The sequence below is a fragment of the Phascolarctos cinereus genome, unplaced genomic scaffold, assembly GCF_003287225.1.
Source record: "Phascolarctos cinereus isolate Bilbo 61053 unplaced genomic scaffold, phaCin_HiC Scaffold_7;HRSCAF=346, whole genome shotgun sequence".
Taxonomy (NCBI): Eukaryota; Metazoa; Chordata; class Mammalia; order Diprotodontia; family Phascolarctidae; genus Phascolarctos; species Phascolarctos cinereus.
This window is the reverse complement of record NW_027556180.1, coordinates 181045691-181069483: the sequence shown is the minus strand read 5'-3', so window position 1 is coordinate 181069483 and position 23793 is coordinate 181045691. Positions and strand designations below refer to the sequence as shown.

Below are 23793 nucleotides of genomic sequence, written 5' to 3'. Positions count from 1 at the left end.
ACCAAAGGTCCTGAAATGGGAGTTTCTAGCTTTGGGGGCAACTTTGGGAAGTTTGATAGTACAGGAGCTACTGGTTTCTTCAGTTTGTGCTAACCACAATACAGGAGATGGTCCCTACCTCTACTACAGTTTTTTTCTTGAAGTAGAAGATGGCCACCAACAGGAAGAAGAGCCTAAGTCACAGCCTGGAGTATCAGAAGACGTGGACCTTAAACAAGTTGTTGGATAGTGCAGAACTGAAGTTAAAATGGCTATATGATAGCCACCACCACCCCCAACTCTCCCCGAAAATATTTTGTGATTTGATGTTTTAAACATAATTCTTTTTGGAGAGTATAATAGTAATTATGTTATTATTTTTGTTTAATTTGTTTGTTTTTATCAATGCAAGCTCGTCAGTCTTCTGTGATTTAAGCCTTTCTTTTCTACATAGGAAAAATAGCTGTCCTATAACTGATATACTTTGTACACTGAATGTTTTTCTATTCAAGACTTTTGGAAAGACCTTAGATGTGCCAAATTTAAACTTTATATAATTTTCTCTAGGTTTTAAAACAGGAGCAGGAGTATGCTGTAGCCAGCTTGAACCAATTTGAGAGAACCAATTGTTAAATATTCAGTGTAAACATTTATACTTTCCAAATCATCAGACTCTACAAATCAGGGATTGATTTATTGTTTTATTGATTTTTAGACTTAAGAAAGTGATGGAGAATACACTAATAATGTAGGTTAAACTTAAAAGTGTGTGTTGCATGGGCCCCCCACACCCACCCCGCAGTGGTTTCAGAGAGCCAGTTGTTAAATATTTACTAGCACACCCCTGGATAGGGGTATAAAAAGGACCGGTGTGAGGGGGGAAAAAGAGCCAAAGTCCCTCTCTTTTTAGGGCCAGGCCCCCTAGGACTGAACCCAGCTCATATGTGTGCACCAGAGCAGTGAAAATCGCTAGAGGGAGAGGGCAAGTGTCCCTTGGTCAGAGAAGCAGGAAGAAAGGAAGGGAGGAAGGAAAGAGGGAAGGAGGAAAGAAGCATGTATTATGTTTCTACCATGTGCTAGGTACTGTGCTAGGTGCTTTACAAATATCTCATTTGACACTCATAAAAACTCTTAGAAGACAGGTGCAGTTATTATCCCCATTTTATAGTTGAAGAAAGCCAGGCAGACAGAGGTTAAGTGTCTTGACCGTGATCATACAGTTAGTAAGTGACTGAGGCTGATTCAAACTTGGGTCTTCCTGACTCTAAGTCCAGCACTGTCTGTACCACCTCGTGCTTCTGGGAAAAGTTAAGGGTAATTTAAAGTCCTTTATGATATTTCTCCAACCGATTTTCACAGACTGATTTTATGTTACTTTCTCTCACACATTCTTCCTTCTCAGCTGACTTATTTACTATTCCCTAAACCCATTCCATCTCCCATAACCAAACTTTTGCATAGGTTTCCTCAATCTACCTCATGCCCAAAATGTTTTCTCTTCTCACTTCTAAAATTAGGCTCAAGTGCCACCTCCTACAAAAGGTCTTCCCTGATCCCCTAACAAACATCTTCAGTTCTTCATACCCATCATATCCTCTACATTACTCTTATATGTTGTTGTTTAGTCATTTTCAATCGTATCTGACTCTATGACCTCATTTAGGGTTTTTTTTTTTGACAAAGATACAGGAGTGGTTTGCCATTTCTTCTCCAGCTCATTTTACAGATGAAGAAACTGAGGCAAGCAGGGTTAAGTGACCTGCCCAGGGTCACACAGCTAGTAAGTGTCAGAGGCCATAAGTCTTCCTAACTCCAGGCCCAGTGCTCTACCCACTGTGCCACCTAGCTGCCCACTTTTATTTTTACTTTGTATATATTTCATAATTGCTTATCCTTGTATACTTTTCCCTCCATAGAATATAAGTTCCTTGAGAATAAGGACTGGTTTTTTTTTCCTTTTTAATTTATACAGGACCTAGTACAATGACTGGAACATAGTAGAAGCTTAATAAATGCTCACTGAATTAAAGCTGGGTTTTTCTACCTCTTTAAAAGTCTGCTCTGGTCTAAAATTAGAATGTCATAAGGCCAATTCATACAGCCACAGACCAAAACACTAACCTGGATGGATAGTGAAGTAAAGATGCAGACTATATTGGCCATCAGCACACATGTAGTAGAGTCTATAAATTTTCCTCTTCTCGGTGTACTGCAATTCTCATGGAGGTAGTGCTTGGCTTCCCTCCATCTATCCTGCTTTCTTGGAAGTATTCCTGTTCTACCATGGGAGAGAATGGGGCCTACTCTACTGGCTCAAGTATTGACCTTAAATTCAAGAAGACCTTGGTTTGAATCCCAACTTGGAAACTTGCTAACTTTGTGACTAGGCAATTCAACGAATCTTAATAGACCTCAATTTTCTCACCTGTTAAATGAGAGACTTAGTCTTAATGACCATAAGGTCCCTTCCACCTGAAATCTAGGCTCTTGTGATGCTCCAATGTCAGGGGAAGCAGCCCTGTATAAACTGAATAACTCCACCCAGGTAGCCTCGGAAGGATACATGAGTACAATCAGAAGGATATAGGGTTAGTTCTAGGCCCAAGGAATATTGCTAAGCAAATTGTAGAATGATGCTTATAATGAAGTATAATTACAAGTATGAAGAATTTAAAGAAACAATGGAAGATTTGTATGAACTGATATAGAACTACATTTTCCTCATCATCAGTAGCTACACAGTGTCTTATGTACCCAGATAGCCTGGGTATGCTGATGGCCAATATAATCTGTATCTTTACTTCACTATCCATCCAGGTTAGTACTTAGGTCTGTGGCTATATGAATTGGCCTTATGGCATTCTAATATAGATACCTATAACTGATATAGATATAGAGAGGAAATAAAGAGCCCAAAGAATAATGTAGAAAATAATTACAATAATGTAAGTGAAAAGAACACCAAAAGGAAGCTGAACTCCAAGAAATCATAATAATTATTTGGATCCAGAGAACAAATGAAACATGCTTCTCTGCTCTAGGTAGTTAGGCAGAGGACTCTAGGGGTTATAATGCTGCACATATTGTCAGCTGAGGTCACTGTGTAAGTTGTCATTGTGTCACCATTTTTCTTTTCTACAAAGGATGATTTGTGATCTCCTGAAAGGAATTGATACCCTAAAAAGACTGTGATAGAAAAACAAGGCATCAGTAAAGTATTGTTATTTGCAATACAACAAACTCTGACTGGACAAATTCTGTACTTAGATAAGACAGGATTCTTTGTGCTCAATAACTATTTTACCATCAGGAACAACATTGGATGACATAATAAAATAATTTTCTCCCCGCTTTTATTTTATATATAAGCAAAGGGGTTTTTTTTTTTTGCTTTTTTGGTGAGGCAATCAGGATTAAGTGACTTGCCCAGGGTCACACAGCTAGTAAGGTCAAGTGTCTGGGGCCGGATTTGAACTCAGGTCCTCCTGACTCCAAGGCCAGAGCTCTATCCACTGTTCCACCTAGCTGCCCCCAAGATTTTTATTTTTAAAAAATATAGAGGGATGATTTCAGTTCATCACATCTTTACATGAAAAAGCCAAGAGTTTTGTTTTTAAGTTAATTGTGATTGATTTGCGTCTTTCAGAATCTTTCAGAATTGGGAAACTCTTGAAAATTTAACAGCTAAACACATGTTGGACACCAGGAGTGCCAAGAGTAAACCTAAATCAGAACTATCTATTGTCCCATTATTTGCTTTTCTTTTCTATTTAGGATTTGGTTATTTGAACTAGTTTCAGGGAATCTGTTCCACTGTCAGTCTTTCTGATGTTATCTTGTTATCAATGAAGAGAATTATTATAAAAATTATTGTAAAAAGTTAAAAATACAAATGGACATTTTATTTTATGTTCATTCTTCTGAGATATCCTCAATAACTTACTCTGTTATGTATAATTAGGTTTTTAAAAATATTCTCAACAAATAAGAATCTAATATTTTGACCAGTATTTAATGGATCTCCACTTTAGCTGAGCCTATGCCCATTCACCATGGATAACCCACAGAGATGAAAGAGTGGGTAGATGCCCTGTATGTCCTTATCTCTCTTGGCAGAGTCAGGGGAGAAGATAGGAAAAGGGGAGTACAAACCTGTAATTTCATCAGTGTAGGGAACTTCCAGTTTAGATTTCCTTTTACCCCTTTCCCCCATTTCCCCTACTGATTCATATTGGTAACTTAGTCTTTGAAATCTACCTTTGAACATTGAGAAGTTAAGAGACCTGGCCACAGTCACATACTGAGTATGTCTCAGAGACAGGATATGAACCCAGGTCTTCCTGATTCCCAGTCATGCATACTATCCTATGTACCCTCCCCCTTCCTAAAAATTAGAGAAGAGAAACCCAACAAATTATCTAATACTTCACACTTGCCACAATTTTATTTGTAGAATATCTGAGATATCTTCCCAGGAACTCCAAAGTAGAGTATGAGGAACACCAGCTTAGATCATCTTTAAGACTCCTGCCTGCTCTAACAGCCCAAGATTCTCTTTATATTCATTCCTGCTGTTAATTCAAATAAAACCAGGTTAGCTAAAGCATTAGGCAAAAGGATCATACTCAAATTAAGGCATGTCAGAACAGCTCAGTAAATGACTTACTGAAACATACAAAGCAAGCAAAATGTGGTGCTCTAAACCCCAGCCTCTCCTCCAGCCAATATTCTTCCTTGCTAGACACCCAGTATCCAGATAGTATCATACTGGCAGCTCAGGAAGCCATGTTGTCAGGGAGACAACTGCTGTTTCATCTATCCCACATTACAGGTTTTTCTTTCTTTCAACTTCTTACCCAAAACTTATCTGTCCTTTCCTACTCCATCAGGAAGTTTTAGTCAAAGACATACAATCAGACAAGCAAATTCTGTTAATTTGTGCAATGGGTACTAGTGAACTGTGTTATATCTTCCAAGGTAATCCATTTGTCTTTTAACTGGAACTATCTTTTTTCTTTAATACTAAATTAAAAAAAATTTTTTTGAGCTCTGAATTCTCTCCTTCTCTCCCTTTTTTTGCCCCACATACTGAGGAGGCAAGCAATGTGATAAATCACATAAAACATGGACATCTACTACCTGTATATCCTCAAGCAAGTCACCCAACCTCTAACTGGAACATTTGAGACATCATAAAAATCCATGGCAGTGAGTGTGATGAATTTTTGGTCCCCACCCTGGCAAACCTATAAGAGAGTTATCCGTGGGACAGGTCGACCCAGGTGAAATACTTTTTTCAATTCCAAACTTTGATGGCACATAGTCACCACTGACAACAAAGTCATAGAAGTAGGCTGTATATCGCTCAGCCTAGAGCCCAATATTTATTTCCTTCCGGTTCACAGAGTGGTTACAGGGTGCTGACATCAGCAGCTGTCTAGTGAAGATGGGTACCGTTTAGGGGGCATGTGGTATCTTACAGTTTTCCAGAACTTTGTCTTTGCAGACTGTAATCCCTCTGTGTAGCCCCTCTCCATTGCAACACCCCATGTTTCTGCTTAAGGTATTTAATTGATTCTGGCATGTCTGTATAATCTAGGATTTTCTCCAATTCAATGAGAATGACTTTCATTCCATCGTGGATGAGGGCATTGTAGATAGTGATCTGTTCTTCAGACATGTTCTTTAATAGACCATAACTTGAAGATTCTGAGACCAAAATGATTATCAGTCTTCTGCTTAGCTTAATATTTTCATCAATAACATTGACCACAGCTGAAAATAATGGAAGAAGTTAAGTGGACATTTGGAATCTTTCAACTAAAAGATACTGCCTGTCTTTTTCTGGTTGCAGTTCTACTGCGTGGATTGAAATCAAGTATGAGAAGGAAGGCCAAATGACTGGCACTTGCAATCCATTTGTAATAAAGCATGAAATCCATCTTAGGGCTGGAAGGGATGTCATAAGTCAACTAGTCCAACCTGTACCTAAATATGAATGCCATCTAAAACACCATATCCAGTTTCTTCTTAAAGACCTCCTGTGAGAGGAAATCCAAATAATTGCAAGCAGATATTACAATTTTACTTTCAAATGAAATTTTTCATCCTTCTACATCTATTTTCTTTTGCCTTATGGATCAAAAAAATCTACTACATTAGCTGACCTTTGAAGTATTCTTAATTAATTCAACAAATATTTATTGAATGCCTACTATATGTGAGGCTCTGAGGATACAGAGACAATTCATAAGGCAGAGGTAGGGATAGACACATACGAAAAAGAAAAGAAAACCTGCTCCCCAAATCTCTCAACTCAGAAGCTTCTTGCTTTATAATTACTTCGTACTAAGACCACAATAATAAAATGGAGACATCCACATGGTTTTCAAATACATGATGATTATACAAGTTTGCTAATGAGGCAAGGGATAAACACTTGGTTTAATTCCTATATCTTTGAAGAAAATGATTTCACAGTTTAAAGCACTTGAAGGAGTCTGTTGACCTTGACATCCACAATAAAATTCCACATTATGAATGGGGTACCAAAGAAAACCTAAGCATATTTTAACACAAACCTGGAAGCGGTCAAAACTCACAAATCAAAAATGAATGAGAACATCTGTTACATCTGACTATGAAAATAAAAGTATTTCCAGTCATTTGAGTGAGCCATTTTCCATGTGAAAGGGTGGGGTTAAGGGGGAGAAAACTGTAAGGGGATTAGAGGATGAGTCATATATGTTAACCTGTTTGCAACACTACTTCAAAACAGGAATCAGCTTTGAATATTTAAACTGTAACCTGAACCGAGTCATAGGATTATAGACCAAGAGCTGGAAGGGACCTCAGAGGCCGTTTTTTTCTAACCCCACCATTTTACAGATGAGGAAACTGAGGCCCAGACTTGCCCAAGGACACACAATGAGTAAACATCAGGGACAGGATTTCAACTCTGGACCTAAACAGCTCCAGAACCAATTCACTTTCCACTATACCACACCAACTCTGTGATATGTTGTAGATACACACACACACACACACACATACACATATACATGTGTATATATATCTACACACATATACATATATATGTATATATACATTATATATATATACACAGTGAACATATGTGTATATATGTTTACCAGCATATATATGTATATATATACATGGTAAACACACACACACACACGCACACACACACACACATATATGTGTGTGTGTGTGTGTGTGTGTGTGCGCTGGTAAACACAATAAGACAAATGGTTACCATTTTCTTTTTCATAAGTTTTCTTGTAAGAGCTCTGTTAAGTTCCAATCCTTAGTCCAAATGGTTAATCCAGTCCTTACCTCCAAAACTAGATTCACATTACTTCCACAAGGAAGCCTTGAAACTGAAATTGCGCGTTTTCAGAACGATCTTAACATGAGCTTGGAATCAAATCCAGACTTCATATCAACTAGATGCTGTGTTCTATGAGCTTTCTCAAGTTTCAAGGAGAATGGAAGCAGAGTCAATAGATTTTGCAAAGGCAACGAAGGGAAAATACTCTTTAGAAAAAAATAGGCAGGAGGGGTTCTCTGATTAAAATCATTTCACACATACCTTGTCCTGGTAAGTCATCCCTTCCAAATATAAACAGTCTGTATCCACACTGTCTTTCCAAGACTTCAGGTAGGATCTTCAGTACCAAAATGTTCATGTCTTGGTTCTGGCTTTCAGTTTTAGGTTTTGGATACAAAACATAAGCATCATAGAGCTTGCCATCTGAAAATCAAATGGACACACTCATAGTATCTCTTCTTTTAGTAAAGGAGATAGTAAAAATGTTGCATCACTATGATTTTTTAGTTTAATTCACCAACTTCAAAGGGCAGTTGGAGCAGAGGAAGGAGAAGGAATGAATCATAAACCTTTAGAGTCAGGAAGGTTTTCAGAAATTATTAAAACCAATATGATTATTTTAAGAGCTAGAGAGGGGGAGCTCCTTGCCCAAGGTTGATCAATTAATTGATGGGAGCCTCAGAACTTGGATTATAAATGTTTTCTCCTATACCAAAGATGAGATTCATCAGAAGAAAAATTTTCATTATCCCTGTATGGTACTCAATTGAAACTTGTCAGTTCTTTGAGATGCACTAATAGAATGAAAATAGACAGGAAACATATTAACCCTGTAGTCAAGATGGCATTCTTTTTATTGTCCATGATATTTAATGCTTTGAGGATCCATGATTTCATCCATGGGAACAGTCCATCCAGTGAAACACATTTAACCTCCCTCAGTTTCTGCATCTATAAAACGATAAGGTTCAATTAGATAGACTGTGAGGTGTCTCCAGCTCTAGAGCTATGATCTACTATGGGATAATGGTAGATTACAACCCTGAATGTCTTCATGGACCATTTTCATGAGTTGTTGCATCTTTAAAAATGTCAATCACCTTGCAATCAACCTCTGGGGATGATGAACCCTTTATGTTCTTACAAAACTAGCCTATGAGACACATCATTTCATTTGACTTTAAAGTAGAACTTGTTTTTTCAGCACCCCACATTCCTATTATGCTATATTTCAGAAAGAGTAAGGATGGGGATATGTTGTATGTGCTACTAATACCTCAGGCTTAAGCCATGGTTCTGAGTGCTTGGACAGACTCAGTGAGAAGTCTTTTAGCTACAAATTTAGTTCATAAAGTCAGAGAACAATGAAACACAATAAGATGGTAGAGCTGAATTATCAGCTGCCTAACTGAAGTTTTGTTGTTGTTGTTGTTGGTAATTTGGACCAGACCTGTGATTTCACAGGTATAGTAAACTCTCAATGAGGTAACTCCTTCCACTAATGCAGACCAGTACCTGGTCTCTAACTCATTGTCTTAAGTAGTTGCGGGGGTGCCCTGAGACATTATGTCTTGTGTAGGGTCATATAAACAGTAAGCGTCAGGAGTGGATCTTGAATCCAGTTCTTCCTGATTGCTAGGTTGGCTCTCTTTCCACTATTCCATGTTGACTCTCTGTGGTCTAGATACACATATCAGATATGGTCAGGCTGAACACCTCTTCCGATCACCATATGTGATCCATGTTCACTGCTCTACAATTCGCACAACCAGAATCACCAAATCCCAGTAGTTCAGAGTCAAAAAGAATCTCAACATCTAACTCAACCTATACTTAAAGAAGAATCTCAGATCAACCAGCAAATCATACCTAGCTTCTCCTTCAAGATCTCTTTTGAGAGAGAACCCTGAAGCAGCTCATTCCACTTTAGTCATTTTTTTTCCAGTCGTGTCCGACTCTTTGTGACCCCATTTGGGGGTTTTCTTGGCAAAGATACTGGAGTGGTTTGCCATTTCCTTCTCCAGCTCATTTTACAGATGAGGAAACTGAGGCAAACAGGGTGAAGTGACTTGCCCAGGGTCACACAGCTAGTAAGTGTCTGAGGCTAGAACTCAGGAAGAAGAGTTTTCCTGATTCCAAGACTAGTGCTCTAGGCACTGGGCCACCTAGTTGTCCTGATTCTATATTAAGGCAGCTTTAATTGTTAGGGAGCCAAAATTTGTTTCTTCTCTCCATTGCTCCTGGTTCTGCTTTCTAAGACCAAGCAGTGCAAGCCTAACCTTTCTCTTTTGGGTCAACCCTTCAAATTCTTGAAGATAATTATAATGGCCCCCATGCACAAGACCTGGCAGGAGATCTAGTCCCACCTTCTTATTTTACAGATGAGGAATCTCAGGCCCGTAGTTTTAGTGACTTGCCCAAAGTCACACAGACAGTAAGTGGCAGGGCTGAGATTCAAACCCAGCTTCGCTAAGTCTCAGTCCAATCAATGTTCTTTCCATGGTACTAGATGTTTAGAATCTAGTGGAGGGAACTGGGTGTAGACATAAAAAGATAACTACATAAAGGTAGCATGTTGAATTTTCTATACTTGATGGCTCTACTTCCTCCTCTAACACTTGCATTCTGGATTTTGCTTGGACTCCTTACTGCAATCTCTCAAAAGACACTTGTGCCTTCCTAATTGCTACATTCGATCGTCCTTTGGTTCTTGTCCTCCTTGACATCTCTAAATAACATGACACTGTTGTTGACCCCCTTCTATTAAATACTGTCTCCTCTCTTGTAGACAGAAACGCTACAGTCTCCTTTGGCTGCTACTCTGTCTCTTTTCACAGTATTCCTGAACCTTTAAAATAGGTTTTCTCAACTGTAAAATGGAGATAATAATAGCACTACTTCCCAGGGTTCCAGTGAGGATCAAATAAGATAATATTTGTAAAGCACTTAGCACAGTGCCTGGCATATAGTAGGTGTTAAATAAATGCTAGCTATTGTTACTATGTTTTTCTGGCACAGCTTTTGAAAATCCAGAGTCATTTGTAAGCCATTACCAAGCACTTCACTGGGACTTTTGTGGAGACACAGGGATCTTAACTTCAATATATCTCCATGAAATGAATTATGTATAACATATATGTATAGATACATATCCATATGTATGTATGTATCTATCTATATCAAAAGAACTAAAAATATATCTATAACTTGATAGAAAAAGAAGTCAGGGCTCACGTTTTCCAATAGCCATGGCAATACTTACTCTTAATTAACCCAAGCTGCATAAATGCAACTATTGTTAGCACTATAGACTCTGACTTATCTGTACAACGTAAATACTTCAAAAGACAGCACTGTTTCCTCTTATTACTCATCTGTCTTCAGAAGGCTCCTGTTTATTACTAAGCATGCTCTAAACAAATAAAATACATTTTAAGGTTTTAAAGGGGCTACTTTATATGTCACCTGGAGTATTAATTATAGCATAGTATTACTGTGATTATCACTACTTTCTTTGCCCCCTTTCAGCTTGTCTTCTCCCATTAGAATGTAAGCTCCTTGAAGGCAGGGACCGTCTTTTTCTTTGTATTATTACACCCAGTACTCAGCACAGTGTTGACACACATTTTTCAGCTATATCCAACTCTTCATGACCCTCTTTGGGGTTTTCTTGGTAGAGATACTGAAGTGGTTTGCCATTTCCTTCTGCAGCACATTTTACAGATGAGGAACTGACGCCAACAAGGTTAAGTGACTTGCCCAGGATCACACAGCCAGATCTGAGGTCAGATCTGAACTCAGAAAATGAGTCTTTCTCACTCCAGGCTTGGTGTTCTATCTACTGTGCCATCTAACTGCCCCAGCACACGATTAGTAATTAATAAATGCTTACTGACTTGGTTATATCCTTGAGCTGAAAACAATTGTTTCCTGCAAAAGTCAAACTCTAGGTGCCTCCAGAACAGTTCTACTACGAAAGGGGTTCTTAATTGTTTTTGTGTGGCATGGACATCTTTGGCAGTCTGGTGAAGTCTATAGACCCCTTTTTAGAATAATGTGGTTTTTTAAAATTCAAAACTGAAGGAAAGGCTAAATTTCACTTAGAGGTTAGTGAAAATAAAGATGCAACTTTTTTTTTTCCTAACTGACATTATGAGCCCCTAGAATCTAGTCACAGACTTTTAGGTGGCCCATGTACTCCAGGTTAAGAACTACTGTACTATATTATGCTGGTCCCTGAATTATCAAAGCAACTTTCCTAATCATGGTATTAGGAAATCATCTCAAAACTGAACTCCCATCGCCTTTTGGATGTAGCCCAATCTGAACATAGACTAGAATTATATAAAAGCGTGTGTGTGTGTGTGTGTGTGTGTGTGTGTGTGTGTGTGTGTGTGGTGTGGGGGAGAGGAATGTGCTTGAATGATACTCTAAATCCCACCCCTGCTCTAAACTATTAGAATCATACTGGCTTGAAGGAGCTGCACCTCCACACCCTCTTTGTTCCATCTGCAAAACCTTACTTCCACTGCCAAGTTTCTGACATACGCTCCCTTGCAAAACACAAATGAGTCACCTTTGCATTAACTATCCTTGAGTCTGATGTAGTGGGAGGAAGTGATTAAATTCCACTGAACAAAGTTCACTGAATTACCACATGGGCTGTCATGACAAAACAACTGATCAGCTCAGCTTTTAAAAACAGGCATGCTAACCAATGGATTGAATTTTTCCCTTCTTAAACAGCTGATGTCAAGGAGACCTAATCACAAAGCATGTTTTATTGCAGGAGCTCAGAACTTGAGCTAGGCACTGGCCAGTAAGTAGTCTCTGAAATTGTCATTACAACAACAAACAACGACAACAACATCTAGCTTTTGTATAGTGCTTTAAGGTTTGCAAAGTGCTTTACCAAGATCCACAACCTGCATGTAATCTTTCATATTTCACTTTTGTCTTAGCACCCCCACTGCCTAGAACATGGTTGGCTTAATAAATGTTTATTGGTTGATGAAACAGCATAAGTCAAGTTTCTGCCCAAGTAACAAAATCTCATTAAATCAAACATCATTAATTTTGAATTTGCAATAATTCAGACATACTAAGCTAATGTTTCCCTCGTGGTGCAATGGAAAAAGTGTTGAAATCAGAAGACCAGGGTTCAAATCATAGCTCTGCCTATGGGACCTGGGGAGAACATGAGCAAAGAGACTTTAGGTCTCTGGGGCTTCCTTTTTCCTCATGTTTAAAATGATAAGGTTAGATGGAAAGATTTCTAAGGTCTCTTCCAGTTTGAACTCTATGATTGTATGATTCCACAGCTTCCATGAAAACACAGCATCCTACTCAAATTAATAGGATTAGACAAATTCCTTTTCCACTCCTCTTCCATTTAATCCTCCAGACTAATGTTTCCCAATGCAAATTTTCTGCAGATACTCCTTATAGGTGCTTCACAACCTTTCTCTGTGACTCTCCGTGGGTCAGGGAGAAGGAACTAAGAGCTAAGGGGTGGAAGAGGCAAGAGCGCAGGGTGGGGGTGGGGTGGGGTGGGGTGTGTAGTCCATTTTAGGGTAACAGTCAACCAGAGAATAAATATGCGTTTATTAAGATAGCATTGTTTAGTGGATTTAAAAGCCAGCCTAGAAGCTAGGAAGGCATGGGTTCAAAGCCTACCTCTGACATATACTGTCACCCTGGGCAAGTTACTTAATCTCTTCTTGCCCTCTAGGCAACTCTCTAAATCACTAAATTGAAGAGAAAGTGCTGATCTACAAAGATAAAGGTAATTTCCTCCCCTATGCCAATGACATTATGGGTTCGGTCTCTAATCCCATTCTATTCTGTGTCAGATGAGGTGTGTAAGAGCTTGGGATACAAAGAAATGCAAAACCAGTCATGACCTCAGGGAGCTTACATACTAACGGGGAAGACAAATTAAATATCTGCATACACAGAAGATATAGCAGAGCAGAAAGAAAGGTAATTTATAGGGAAAAAAGCTAAGAAATTTTTAAGCACTTGAAGGATCATTACAACAACAGATTCTACAAATAAATGATGAATGTACTCATAAATTATTCTTTTCTATTTCTTAAGCATATAACAAAATTTTCTAGGTATCTAACTCCTTTCCCCCTTTTTCATATTAAAAAAAAGTATGACTCTAAGCACTCAAAAGTATTGAGTTTTAATTTTTATTCTATATCATTAAATCTTTTTTTTTAAATCAAATCTGACCTGTCTGCTCAATTAAAGCAAATCATTCAGGTTTTATTGAAACTTCAGCCTTTGTGATCTATTCTTTGCCACTGACAAGTTAAATTTTTACTTTTACAATAAAATAAGAATGAAAAAGTGAGAGATGCTCAAAATGAAAGAAATTATGATGAAGATTAATCTTAGTTATAGCTATTATTTAAGCAGCATCTGTAGTTATGAGGCCCAGAAATTATATGAGGAGATGAAGGCTGGTGCAGAGAGATGGAGGCAGCACCTTTGGGTGCTATTTACTCCAACATCTGCTAACTTAATCACAGATATTTGCAGAAATTTCCCAGTGATCTCTAAAGCTTCATATAACAAAACATTTAAATATAAAACCCTGCAGGAATTAGGACAAGAGTGGCCGTTGCTAATTACTTCTTTTTATCTTTCCATATATATAAAAAGTGGACTAAATACTCCCTTAACCACTGGTACTTACTCAAAAGGAAAGCACTGAAGATATGCTTTATTTTACAAACACCAGAGGATAAGATTGTTATAGGATTATAGGTGTGGAGCTGGCAGGAAGGTCATGAAGTCCAACCACTTCATTTCCTAGGTGAGAAAACTGAAGCCTAGAGCAGCTAGGTAGTGCAATGGATGGAGTGTTGGGCCTGGAGACAAGAAGACTCCTCTTCCTGAGTTCAAATCTGGCCTCAGACACTTACTAGCTGTGTGACCCTAGGCAAGTCACTTAACTCTGTTTGCCTCAGTGTCCTCATCTATAAAATGAAATGGGGAAGGAAATGGTAAATCACTCCAGTATCTTTGCCAAGAAAATCCCAAATGGATTCAGACATGACTGAACAATAACAAAGCTGAAGCCTAGAGAGATTAAATGACTTATTGTAGCTAAGCCTTTAGTAAGCAGCTAGGCTCCTTCTGGGACCCAATTACATAATTTTTGCTTTTGGGCTTACTAAACATAAACTGAGACTTTAGTGCCCCATAGGCAGAAGGGTACTAGTAAAAGTTTAAAAACCAGCTCTTCAGGAAAAAAAAAAAAGTACAGACAACCAAGTTTTATCTGCCTTAAATTAAGATTTTCTCTACAATTTTCTTAAGTCTAGAAATTAACAAAATAAATCAAGCTTTAATTTGTAATTTGCTGATTTCCAAGGTGTAAATGATCATACTTAAAATTTAACAATCAGCTTTCATGAGCCAGTGTGAGCCGATTCTAGCACACTCTTGAAATAGGCTAATATTGATCATGAATAAGCTGTTTATTGCTTTTCTGAAACATAACTAAGTACTCAGGAGGGTCCCCCTCCATTCCTCTTCAACATAATCCTCTGGACCATAACAGTCAAAATGCTAATTGTGGTCTGTACCACAGAGAGAAGCAGGAACTAGATTAATGTAATTGGGAAATATTTAATAAAATAAATGAAAATACATGTTAATGTGTGATTTTCTAAGTCAACAAGCAACCTGCAGGGATCCTTATGTAGGGTTTGTTGTTCTTAAGTCGTTTTCAGTGTCTGACTCTTTGTGACCCCCTTTTTGGGTTTTTTGGCAAAGATATTGGAGTAGTTTGCCATTTCCTTCACAAGTTCATTTTACAGATGAGGAAATTGAGGCAAAGAGGGTTAAACAATTTGCCCAGGATCCCACAGCTAGTAAGTGTCAGAGGCCAGATTTGAACTTAGGAAGATAAATCTTCCTGACTGCAGGACTCTATTCACTGCATACCTACCTGCCTCATGTAGGGTTTAGCAGCCTTCATTTCTATTTTAGTTTGTCTCTACTGCTCTAGACCAGTACTTCCCAACTCAAATTATACTGAAGATAGCTAACCTAATTCCCTTTCTCTCTTTTTGGGGGGGCTAGGCAGTGAAGTGACTTGCCCAGTGTCACACAGCTAATAAGTGTTATATGTCAGAGGCAGGATTTGAACTCAGGTCCTCCTGAATCCAGGGCCACCTGCACCACCTAGCTGCCCCAATGGCACCCTCTATTAATAATCTCCATAGCTCAAAAGGCTCAAAGACCATGAGGAAGAAAGAGGAGAAAGGTGAGTGGTAGGGAAAAAAGAAGAGATGAAAGAGTAATGGGATTGAAGATTTAAAGAAATAAAAGCCTTTGGTAGATCACATTGTTCTGAGTCTCTCTAGTGAAACAGTTGAGTCAAGTATGTCATTTAGTCAAGGGAAAAAGCTTATCCAAGTACACCTACTTAGGAAGAAGGGAAGGAATAAGCATTTGTATAGCACCTACTATGTGCCAGGAACTGTTCTAAATATAACTCTGTGAGGTAGGTGCTGTTATCTCCATTTTACAGTTGAGGAAACTGAGGGAAACACAGGTTAAATAACTTGCCTACAATCACACTGAGAGCTATTGTCTGAGTTCAGATTTGAACTCGTCTATGGCTGTGAGAGTTCAACTATAAGGAAAGCTGAGCACCACAGAACAGATGCTTTTGAATTATGGTGGTAGGGAAGACTTTTGAGAGTCCCTTGGATAGCAGGGAGATCAAACCATTCAATATGTAAAGAAATGATTCAGACTACTCATTGGAAGGACAAATACTGAAACTGAAGCTTAAATAATTTGACCATATAATGAGAAGACAGGACTCATTAGAACAAGTTCTGATGCTGGAAAAGACTGAAGGCAAAAGGAGAAGGAGGCAGTAGAGGATGCAGTGGATAGATAGTGTCATGGATAGTGTCAACATAATCTTGGACAGACTTTAGGAGATAGTGGAGGATAGAAGGGCCTGGCGTGCGATGGTCCACGGGGTCACCAAGAGTCGGGCACAACTAAACAAATGAACAACAACTTCATGGCTCCAAGACCCTATTCACTGTGACACCTAATTGCCTTTGCCTTCTACTAAGATGGAGAATGGTTAAATGGATACATTGATGGATGATCCAATTACTAATTATGCCATATTGGGTAGAGTTGCCTCAGAACCAAGATGACCTTGGTTCAAGGCCTGCCTTTGACATAGACTGGCTGTGTAATTGAATAAGTCACTTAATTTCTCTGTGCTTTAGGTAGCTCTTAAGACTGTAAGTTCCAGAAGTTCTCAATCTGAAGGGAATTTCCTCACTGGTAATTCCCTACCAATGAAATCATAGGTCCAGACTGAAAAAAAAGACGATGACAAGACAATTTTCCTTTAACCACCCAAACTTACCTTCTTTACTCAAAGTAGAATGAAAAGTGCTGCGATACCAAAGCACAATGTCAACCTTGACAATGTGGTATGTGCACATAACAAACATAATCACACACAACACAACAATGGGCCCTCCTATCAGGTATCCTTGAACATCTGGAGCTGAACAACAAGAAAAAGACAAAAATAATTGTAGAATTTATTTAGAAGGGATCACCAACAAATCACAAATTATGGCTCCTTAAAGTCTGTTGGATGATAAGTATTATGTTCCAAGTATTTTTAAAATATGAAACCAAGAAATTGCATCAGGTTCTTGAAAAACACTTTGGAAAACTATTCCCTACCCTTGAAAGAGGCATCTTGGGGGACTGGAGGCAGAAGAGAAAAGCTGGTCATGGTCAACTTCTACTACAGTGGCTTTAATTTCTTCCCCAACAGTCAGAATCAAGTACCAATAATGAAAATATTTCCCAGAGGCTTAGTCAAGGAGTTCATAAGAAAGAGCAAATATTATATATCAAACAAAACCTCATTACCTACAAAATCTTTTTTAAAAAAAATCATATTCAGGGCTTCCTGACTCTAAAACTGACTTTCTATACCACACTATCTCCCTCATGTCATTAACTTGTCCTTAACAATAGTCTAGGAAGAATCATATGTCTGAAAATACCTATTTGATTTAAAAGGTTACTGTTACCAATAAAGACAATAAAAATTGGTTGTCAAGACTCCCGTCAAACACAAGGAAATTATCTAGCATATTGTAAATACTTAATAAATACTTGTGTTTGGCATATATAGTTGTTGTTCAGTCTTGTCTGACTTTTCATGACTCATTTGGGGTTTTCTTGGCAAAGAATATGGAGTGGTTTGCCATTTCCTTCTCTGACTCCTTTTAGAGATGAGGAAACTGAGGCAAACAGGAATAAGTGGCTTGCCAGAGTCACACAGCTAGTAAGTGTCTGAGGCCAGATTTGAACTCAGGAAGATGAGTTTTCCTGCCTCCAGGCCCAGAACTCTATCTACTGTACCACCTGGCTGCCTCTTGGTATATACAGAGAGGACAGAAAGGGAAAGGGGAGGTGACTGAAGGGGAAGGAAGGAACGAAAGGAGAAGAGGAGAAGGGAGGGAAGGAGAGGGGAGAAGGAGAGACAAATTACTTAATCTCTCATGATCTCACTTTCTTCATCAATAAAAGTTAGATCTCCAGGATTCCGTCCAGCTTTAACAATCTGTGATTCTATGAAAGAGGAGAACCAAGAAAGGTGCTGTACATATAGACATAGATGGGTTGAAGGATAGTCTGGGAACAAACACAGACCAGGAAAACTCAACCAAATGAGCCAACCAGCTACGGGAAATTTTTTGAATAGTTATGCTGTAGAGAATTTGAGCACAGATTCTAATGACTCTTATCACTAACTGAAAAAACAAATTATCGCAAACCAAAAGTGAATCATATCATAGGCTACATGTAGGTACTAGATGCAATTCATAGTAATGAGCAAATATTTACACTAACCTGAATTCTTTTAAAAAACACACATCAATTATTATGACAGAATCCAGAAGCCCTGTCAGAGACTAACCTCAGCTTTTATTACTTCTTACACTGTTAATATTTGTGTCTAATGGTAGCCACCTCTAGGGCAGGGTAGGGGGGGAGGGAGGGAAGAAGAAAAAAAGAAAAAAAATTTACATGTAACTTTATTATATATTTAAAAGGAATAGCAAGTTGTACATAACAGATATGTTTCATGTACAATCATCTTTTTTTATTCTATTATGTTATGGAAATATTTGTTTAATTTTAGAAATTAAAAATAAAACAAAGATTATTTTTAAAAATGCAATTTGAAAAATTCAATCACTTCTCTCACATCAATTCCCGTTTTAAAATTTAATTCTGCACATTCTAAACTGCACCTATCATTTTGGTGCATTACCTGGGTGCTTGAACATAATAAATGCTGCTGATGATCCAGACATACAAATAAAGGGACGGTTATAATCTTCTTGTCTCACCTCTAAGAAGCTGATATTTACAGTATAGAAATAGTATTTTTCCCCACAAGAAACCTTTGATCTGTGAAAGGATAGAACAAATTATATTTTAAACATTTGTGTAATTTAGGAAACATTATCCTTTGTATATTTGCATTACAATACTTGCAAATAAGTGACTTTATTGGTCAGGGTGAACCCTACCTTGTTGCAGATCATATTCCGCAGGGAAAAGAGCACTGATCCTTGAGTCAGAGAACCTACCTCTTACCCTAGCTACCTGTATGACCTTGGCCAAGTCATCTGTCTTCAGGGCTTCAGAGGTGCACCGTCGCTCAAGGGCTCCGATCTTATGATTCTATGCATTTAGCAGATGGTTTTAGAAAATTGCTTTGACTGGAAAATTCAATACCCAAGAACCAAGGCTGTGCTGGAACCACATCACACTGGCTCATTAGAGGCAATTGTTAAATTTTCAGTGTGACTATTTTCACCTTAGAAATCAGCAAATGTTACAAATCAAGGCTTTATTTATTGTTTTGTTGATTATCTAGACTTAGGAAAGTGATGGAGAAAATGTTAATACAGATTAAGCTTAAAAGTGTGATACGCATACATATTTTCTTCCAGAGAGAATGTCACTAACCATTCACCACTGCTTAAAACCAACCTGGTGATCAACCTTTCAGCTAGAAGGGTCTTCAGATGAGGAACATATATCACCTGCCCTGTACTGGAAGACAATCTCATAGGACCTTCCAGAGTTTATGCTCCATTCCCAATTCATATCTACACCTTCCCTGCAACTCAGAGTCTCAGAGAGTTATCTACACAAGAGCATGAAGGGGTTAAGTGACTTGCCCAGGGTCACAAAGACTACTTATCACTGAATCTGTGTAGATCTTGCTGCCTCTCAACAATTAGAGTTGTATGAAAAAGAAATGTCACATCAGCAAATGACTTCCTCATCACTACAAGTCTTCAAACAGAGGCTAGACACCATTTTTTTGGAGATATTTAGAAGCACTGCCCTAGAAGATCCCTGAGTTTCTTTAAGACTATGAATACTTACTCAATTCCTTCTTTAATTCGGGTGTTATTGAGAAAGTCCACAAAAGTGCCATTGACACTCCAACTTCTATGATTTAAATTCTCTTTCCCATCTTTTATATTGCAGTCTACAATAAGAGGAGAACCTACAAAGCAAGATTGACCAAGAGTAAATATTTAAAATTCTGCAAATTAAAAGCAGATGAGACAAAAGGGCCAGGTCCAAGAGATTCATGAGTCTGTTGGATTTTCACTTAGCCATTTTATTTTCCTTTTACTTAAAGTATCTTTCAATACCCCAATATCAATGGCCTAACCTAACCCAAGACTATATATCAGACAGTGGCACCAAGGAATGTATTTCCCTTTCCATCATAAACCTCAAAAAGTTAAGATTGAACAAGTAAACTGGTACAGTGGGGAAAGCACTATAGTTGAATTTAGAGGATTTAGGTCTGAATCCAAACTCTTTCATTTACTACCTCTGTGACCTTGAGCAAATCACTTAAATGCTCTGTGCTTTGGTTTCCTCATTGTAAAATGTAGGGGTTGAACTAGATAACATCTAAGGTCCATTCCCGATCGAAATCTATGGTCTAATGATACATCACATAAGTGGGAACTTGTAAGCTATAGTTTTAGGAGTATGGAGCCCCAAAAGTATATTGAACTTGGATTAGTCATCCTCTGGGATCCAATCAGCAGGTATGTACTAAGGGATGCCCCAGGCTGCTACACCTGTTTCATAATCTATAAAATTAGGGGCAGGGGAAGATGGACTTCTATTTCTATCACCAAACCCATGATCATACAAACCCTTCTTAAACCGACCTGTATCTACTCATGTTTTTTAGTCTACCACCTCCTCACCATTGAGGTCACAAGATTCACCTATTTTCTACTTGTTGAATAAAGGATACTTTCCTTTTATTTGTCTTTAAGCTTTTTCCTCCAAGTTTTCAATGTAGACCCCTTACTCTGGAAATTTAAAATTTAGTCAATAAGTTCATCCTGATCCAATCTGCACTTTCATGATTTTAAAAGCCTCAATCATAATACTTGCTTAAACTTGATCTTTCCACTGCTAAGATATCCAAAAGGAGATCTATTCTCACATCAATGCTAATCCCTTATTTTAGTTGCTGTTCTCTGGACTTTAGCCAGCTTTACTATGCTTTCCTTACAATGAATTATCTAGAAGGGCAAACACCATTCCAAGTTCAGAAAGATCATGATTTTCTAGAAAGGTGAAACATTATGATTGACTTTGATTTCTAATTTCATCTCTGGTGATGCCCAGAATATTGTTGGCTATTTTTCTTGAAATAGTATAGTAGATCAAAAGGCCACAAATCAGAATGTGTCATTGTGCAAGCAAAACTTAAGGTCACTTAAAAATGTTTTTTACAAACATTTATAATCACTCCCTCCCACTACCCCCATTAAACAATTAAAAAACAAACAAAAAACCATTATACATAATCCAGCAAAACAAATATCCACATTGACCATGCCTGAAAATGCACATCTGTCTCTACATTTTAAGTACATAACTTCTAGGCAGAAAATGAGTAATGTTTCACATTCTGTCCTCTAGATTTATAGGTTTCTCATTGCATTGATCAAAATTCTAAAGTCTTTCAAAACTTTTTCTCTATGATGGTTTTATCATTCTAGGCATTATTTTCCTAGTTCTGCTTGCTTCACTCTTGATCAGTTCATAGAGGTTCCTCTAATTTCCTCAGAAGCTGTCCATTATGTAATTTACTATGGCTCAATAATTCCATTCATATACCACAATCTGTTTAGCCGCTCCCCACTAGGTGAGCACCCCTTTGTTTCCACTTTGGGGCTAAGACAGAAAGACTTGTTATAAATATGTTTGTACATATGGGTTCTTTTCTTTTTTCTTTGATCTCTTTGGGGTATAGGCTTAATAACCAAGAGTTATGTACAGATTAGTAATTTTGGAGCCTAGTTTCAAATTGTTTTCTGGAATAGCTGGACCATTTCCACTAACAATGCACAAATGTGTCTATTTTCCCAAGTCCCTTTCAATATTTGCTGTTTTCCTCTTTTGGCATCTTTGTCAACCTAATGGGCATGAAGTGGAAATCAGAATTGTTTTAATTTGTATTTCTCCAATTACTAATGGTCTGAAGAATTTTTTAAAAATTCCCAAAACATACTGACTTATGCTTTCCCACAATTAAACTCAACACACTACTTTCTCTCTGCTCAATTTATGTCCATTAGGTTGGGATTTCATTTGCAACAAATATATGACAGATTTAATCTTGAAGAATTTTGTATGGATTTCTTTCAAATTGTTTATGATTTTTTGAAAGGAAAATTCCAGTACTGTTTGAAACATAGTTAACATTTCTTATGACACACACTCATACATTTTATACTAGTTATCTCACAGGGCTGTTGGGGGAAACATGCTTTTCAAATCTTAAAGCACTCTGTGGATATTAAGTATTATCATTATGGCTACACTATTTATTTACTTTATTCCTCCATGATTTATTCTGCCTCTACAGGTCTTGGCTCGTTTACATATCAGTGCCACTAAATCTGTTTGAGAATTTAGGTTTTAAGAGAGCAAGCAACTCTCTACAGTACCTTCCAGTCTTAAGACCTTTGAATTTATAAACCTTTATGCGAATGTTTAATAAATATTCTTTTGTCATGACCATTCCTTTCATTTCCATGCTTTTAGTTGTGAGAATTATCAGGTTATAAGATTATGTAGAAACTCAAACTATCATAGCTAGCATTTTTTTCCCCTAAGCAGGATAAGTATTTGCTCAGTACACCTTGCTGAAGAGAGAATATTTTTCATTCATGAGAATGAGGATAAATTCCTTTTTCAGGGGATCTATTGTGAATTTAAGAGATTCAAAGACCACAGCACCTTCATGTCCAACTGAACTGGGACAATGTATCTAGACTTCAAAAAAAAGTTGCTACTAGGCCATATGCCTTCTTATTTTTTCAACCGAGACCTTTCAGGATAAAAGGTCCTTTTAAAAGCAGTTACTATAGTACCGAACAAGCAGTTTCTGAAGAACTTGGTATCTATTTTTATTCAAACATAAGCAATGATGAACCAACAATGTGTACAGAAAATTTTTAACTGCTGCTGAATGAAATGCATTTCAGCAGACACAGCTTTATGTCAATGGTAGGGAAGATTGTCTTTATGCAACACTTCTCTCCTTATCTCCACAGAACTCTTTTCGGTTGTTTTTGTTCTTCATTTTGTTTCAGTTTGCCTGATTCTTTGTGACACCATTTGGGATTTTCTTGGCAAAGATACTGTAATGATTTGCCATTTCCTTTTCCAGCTTATTTTACAGATGAGGAAACTGAGGCAAGCAGGGTTAAGTGGCTTGCCCAGGGTCACACAGCTAAGTGTCTTAGGTTGGATTTAAACTCAGGAAAATGAGTCTTCTTGACTACAGGCCCAGCATTCTCTCCACTGTACCAGTTAGGGGCCCTACTCTTTTCCTAGGTCCTCATTTTACTAGATCTTGAGTTTTAGTTCCTCAAGGACATTATATTATAATTGCACTTCTAACACAGCATGATTAGAATTCCAAATCTGTCATAACACCATCATAGCAGCATGTTATCAGCACCATTTTTTTTTACAAAGTCTCTATAGTTGATGATTTAGTGGTTTTTCATTCTACTTACCAAGTTGTACTTCAATGGAATTATTTCTTGGATAGACAATTTCAGGTTCTTTCCTTCCTTCTATTTTTTTTACTGGAAAGAAACATACACACATACCTATCTTGTTGGAAATTAAAAAAAAATTATCCATGCCGAAAAACTTTAAAGAAAACTCAAAATCTCAAAAATCCCAACCCATAAATTCACATTTCAGCTTCTAGTACCTCCCAAATCACCATGACCCTTGTCAGAATATAAGACTTGGATACATTAAAAAGTTAAGGCAAAGAATCATTTTGGCATCACGAAGAGAGAAGG

At 37.7% G+C, this 23793-nt stretch overlaps 1 protein-coding gene across 1 annotated transcript in view; it reads right to left on the bottom strand.

Annotated features, from left to right (window-relative positions):
- Positions 1 to 5320: 5320 nt before the first annotated feature.
- IL1RL2 (interleukin 1 receptor like 2) overlaps positions 5321 to 23793 on the bottom strand; it is a 36462-nt gene continuing 17989 nt past the window's right edge. The window contains 8 exon segments of the mRNA XM_078147377.1: positions 5321 to 5426; positions 5429 to 5500; positions 5503 to 5754; positions 7592 to 7753; positions 16749 to 16892; positions 18684 to 18823; positions 19814 to 19937; positions 23497 to 23568. Coding sequence (XP_078003503.1) covers positions 5350 to 5426; positions 5429 to 5500; positions 5503 to 5754; positions 7592 to 7753; positions 16749 to 16892; positions 18684 to 18823; positions 19814 to 19937; positions 23497 to 23568 — 1043 coding nt within the window. The 3' untranslated portion in view covers positions 5321 to 5349.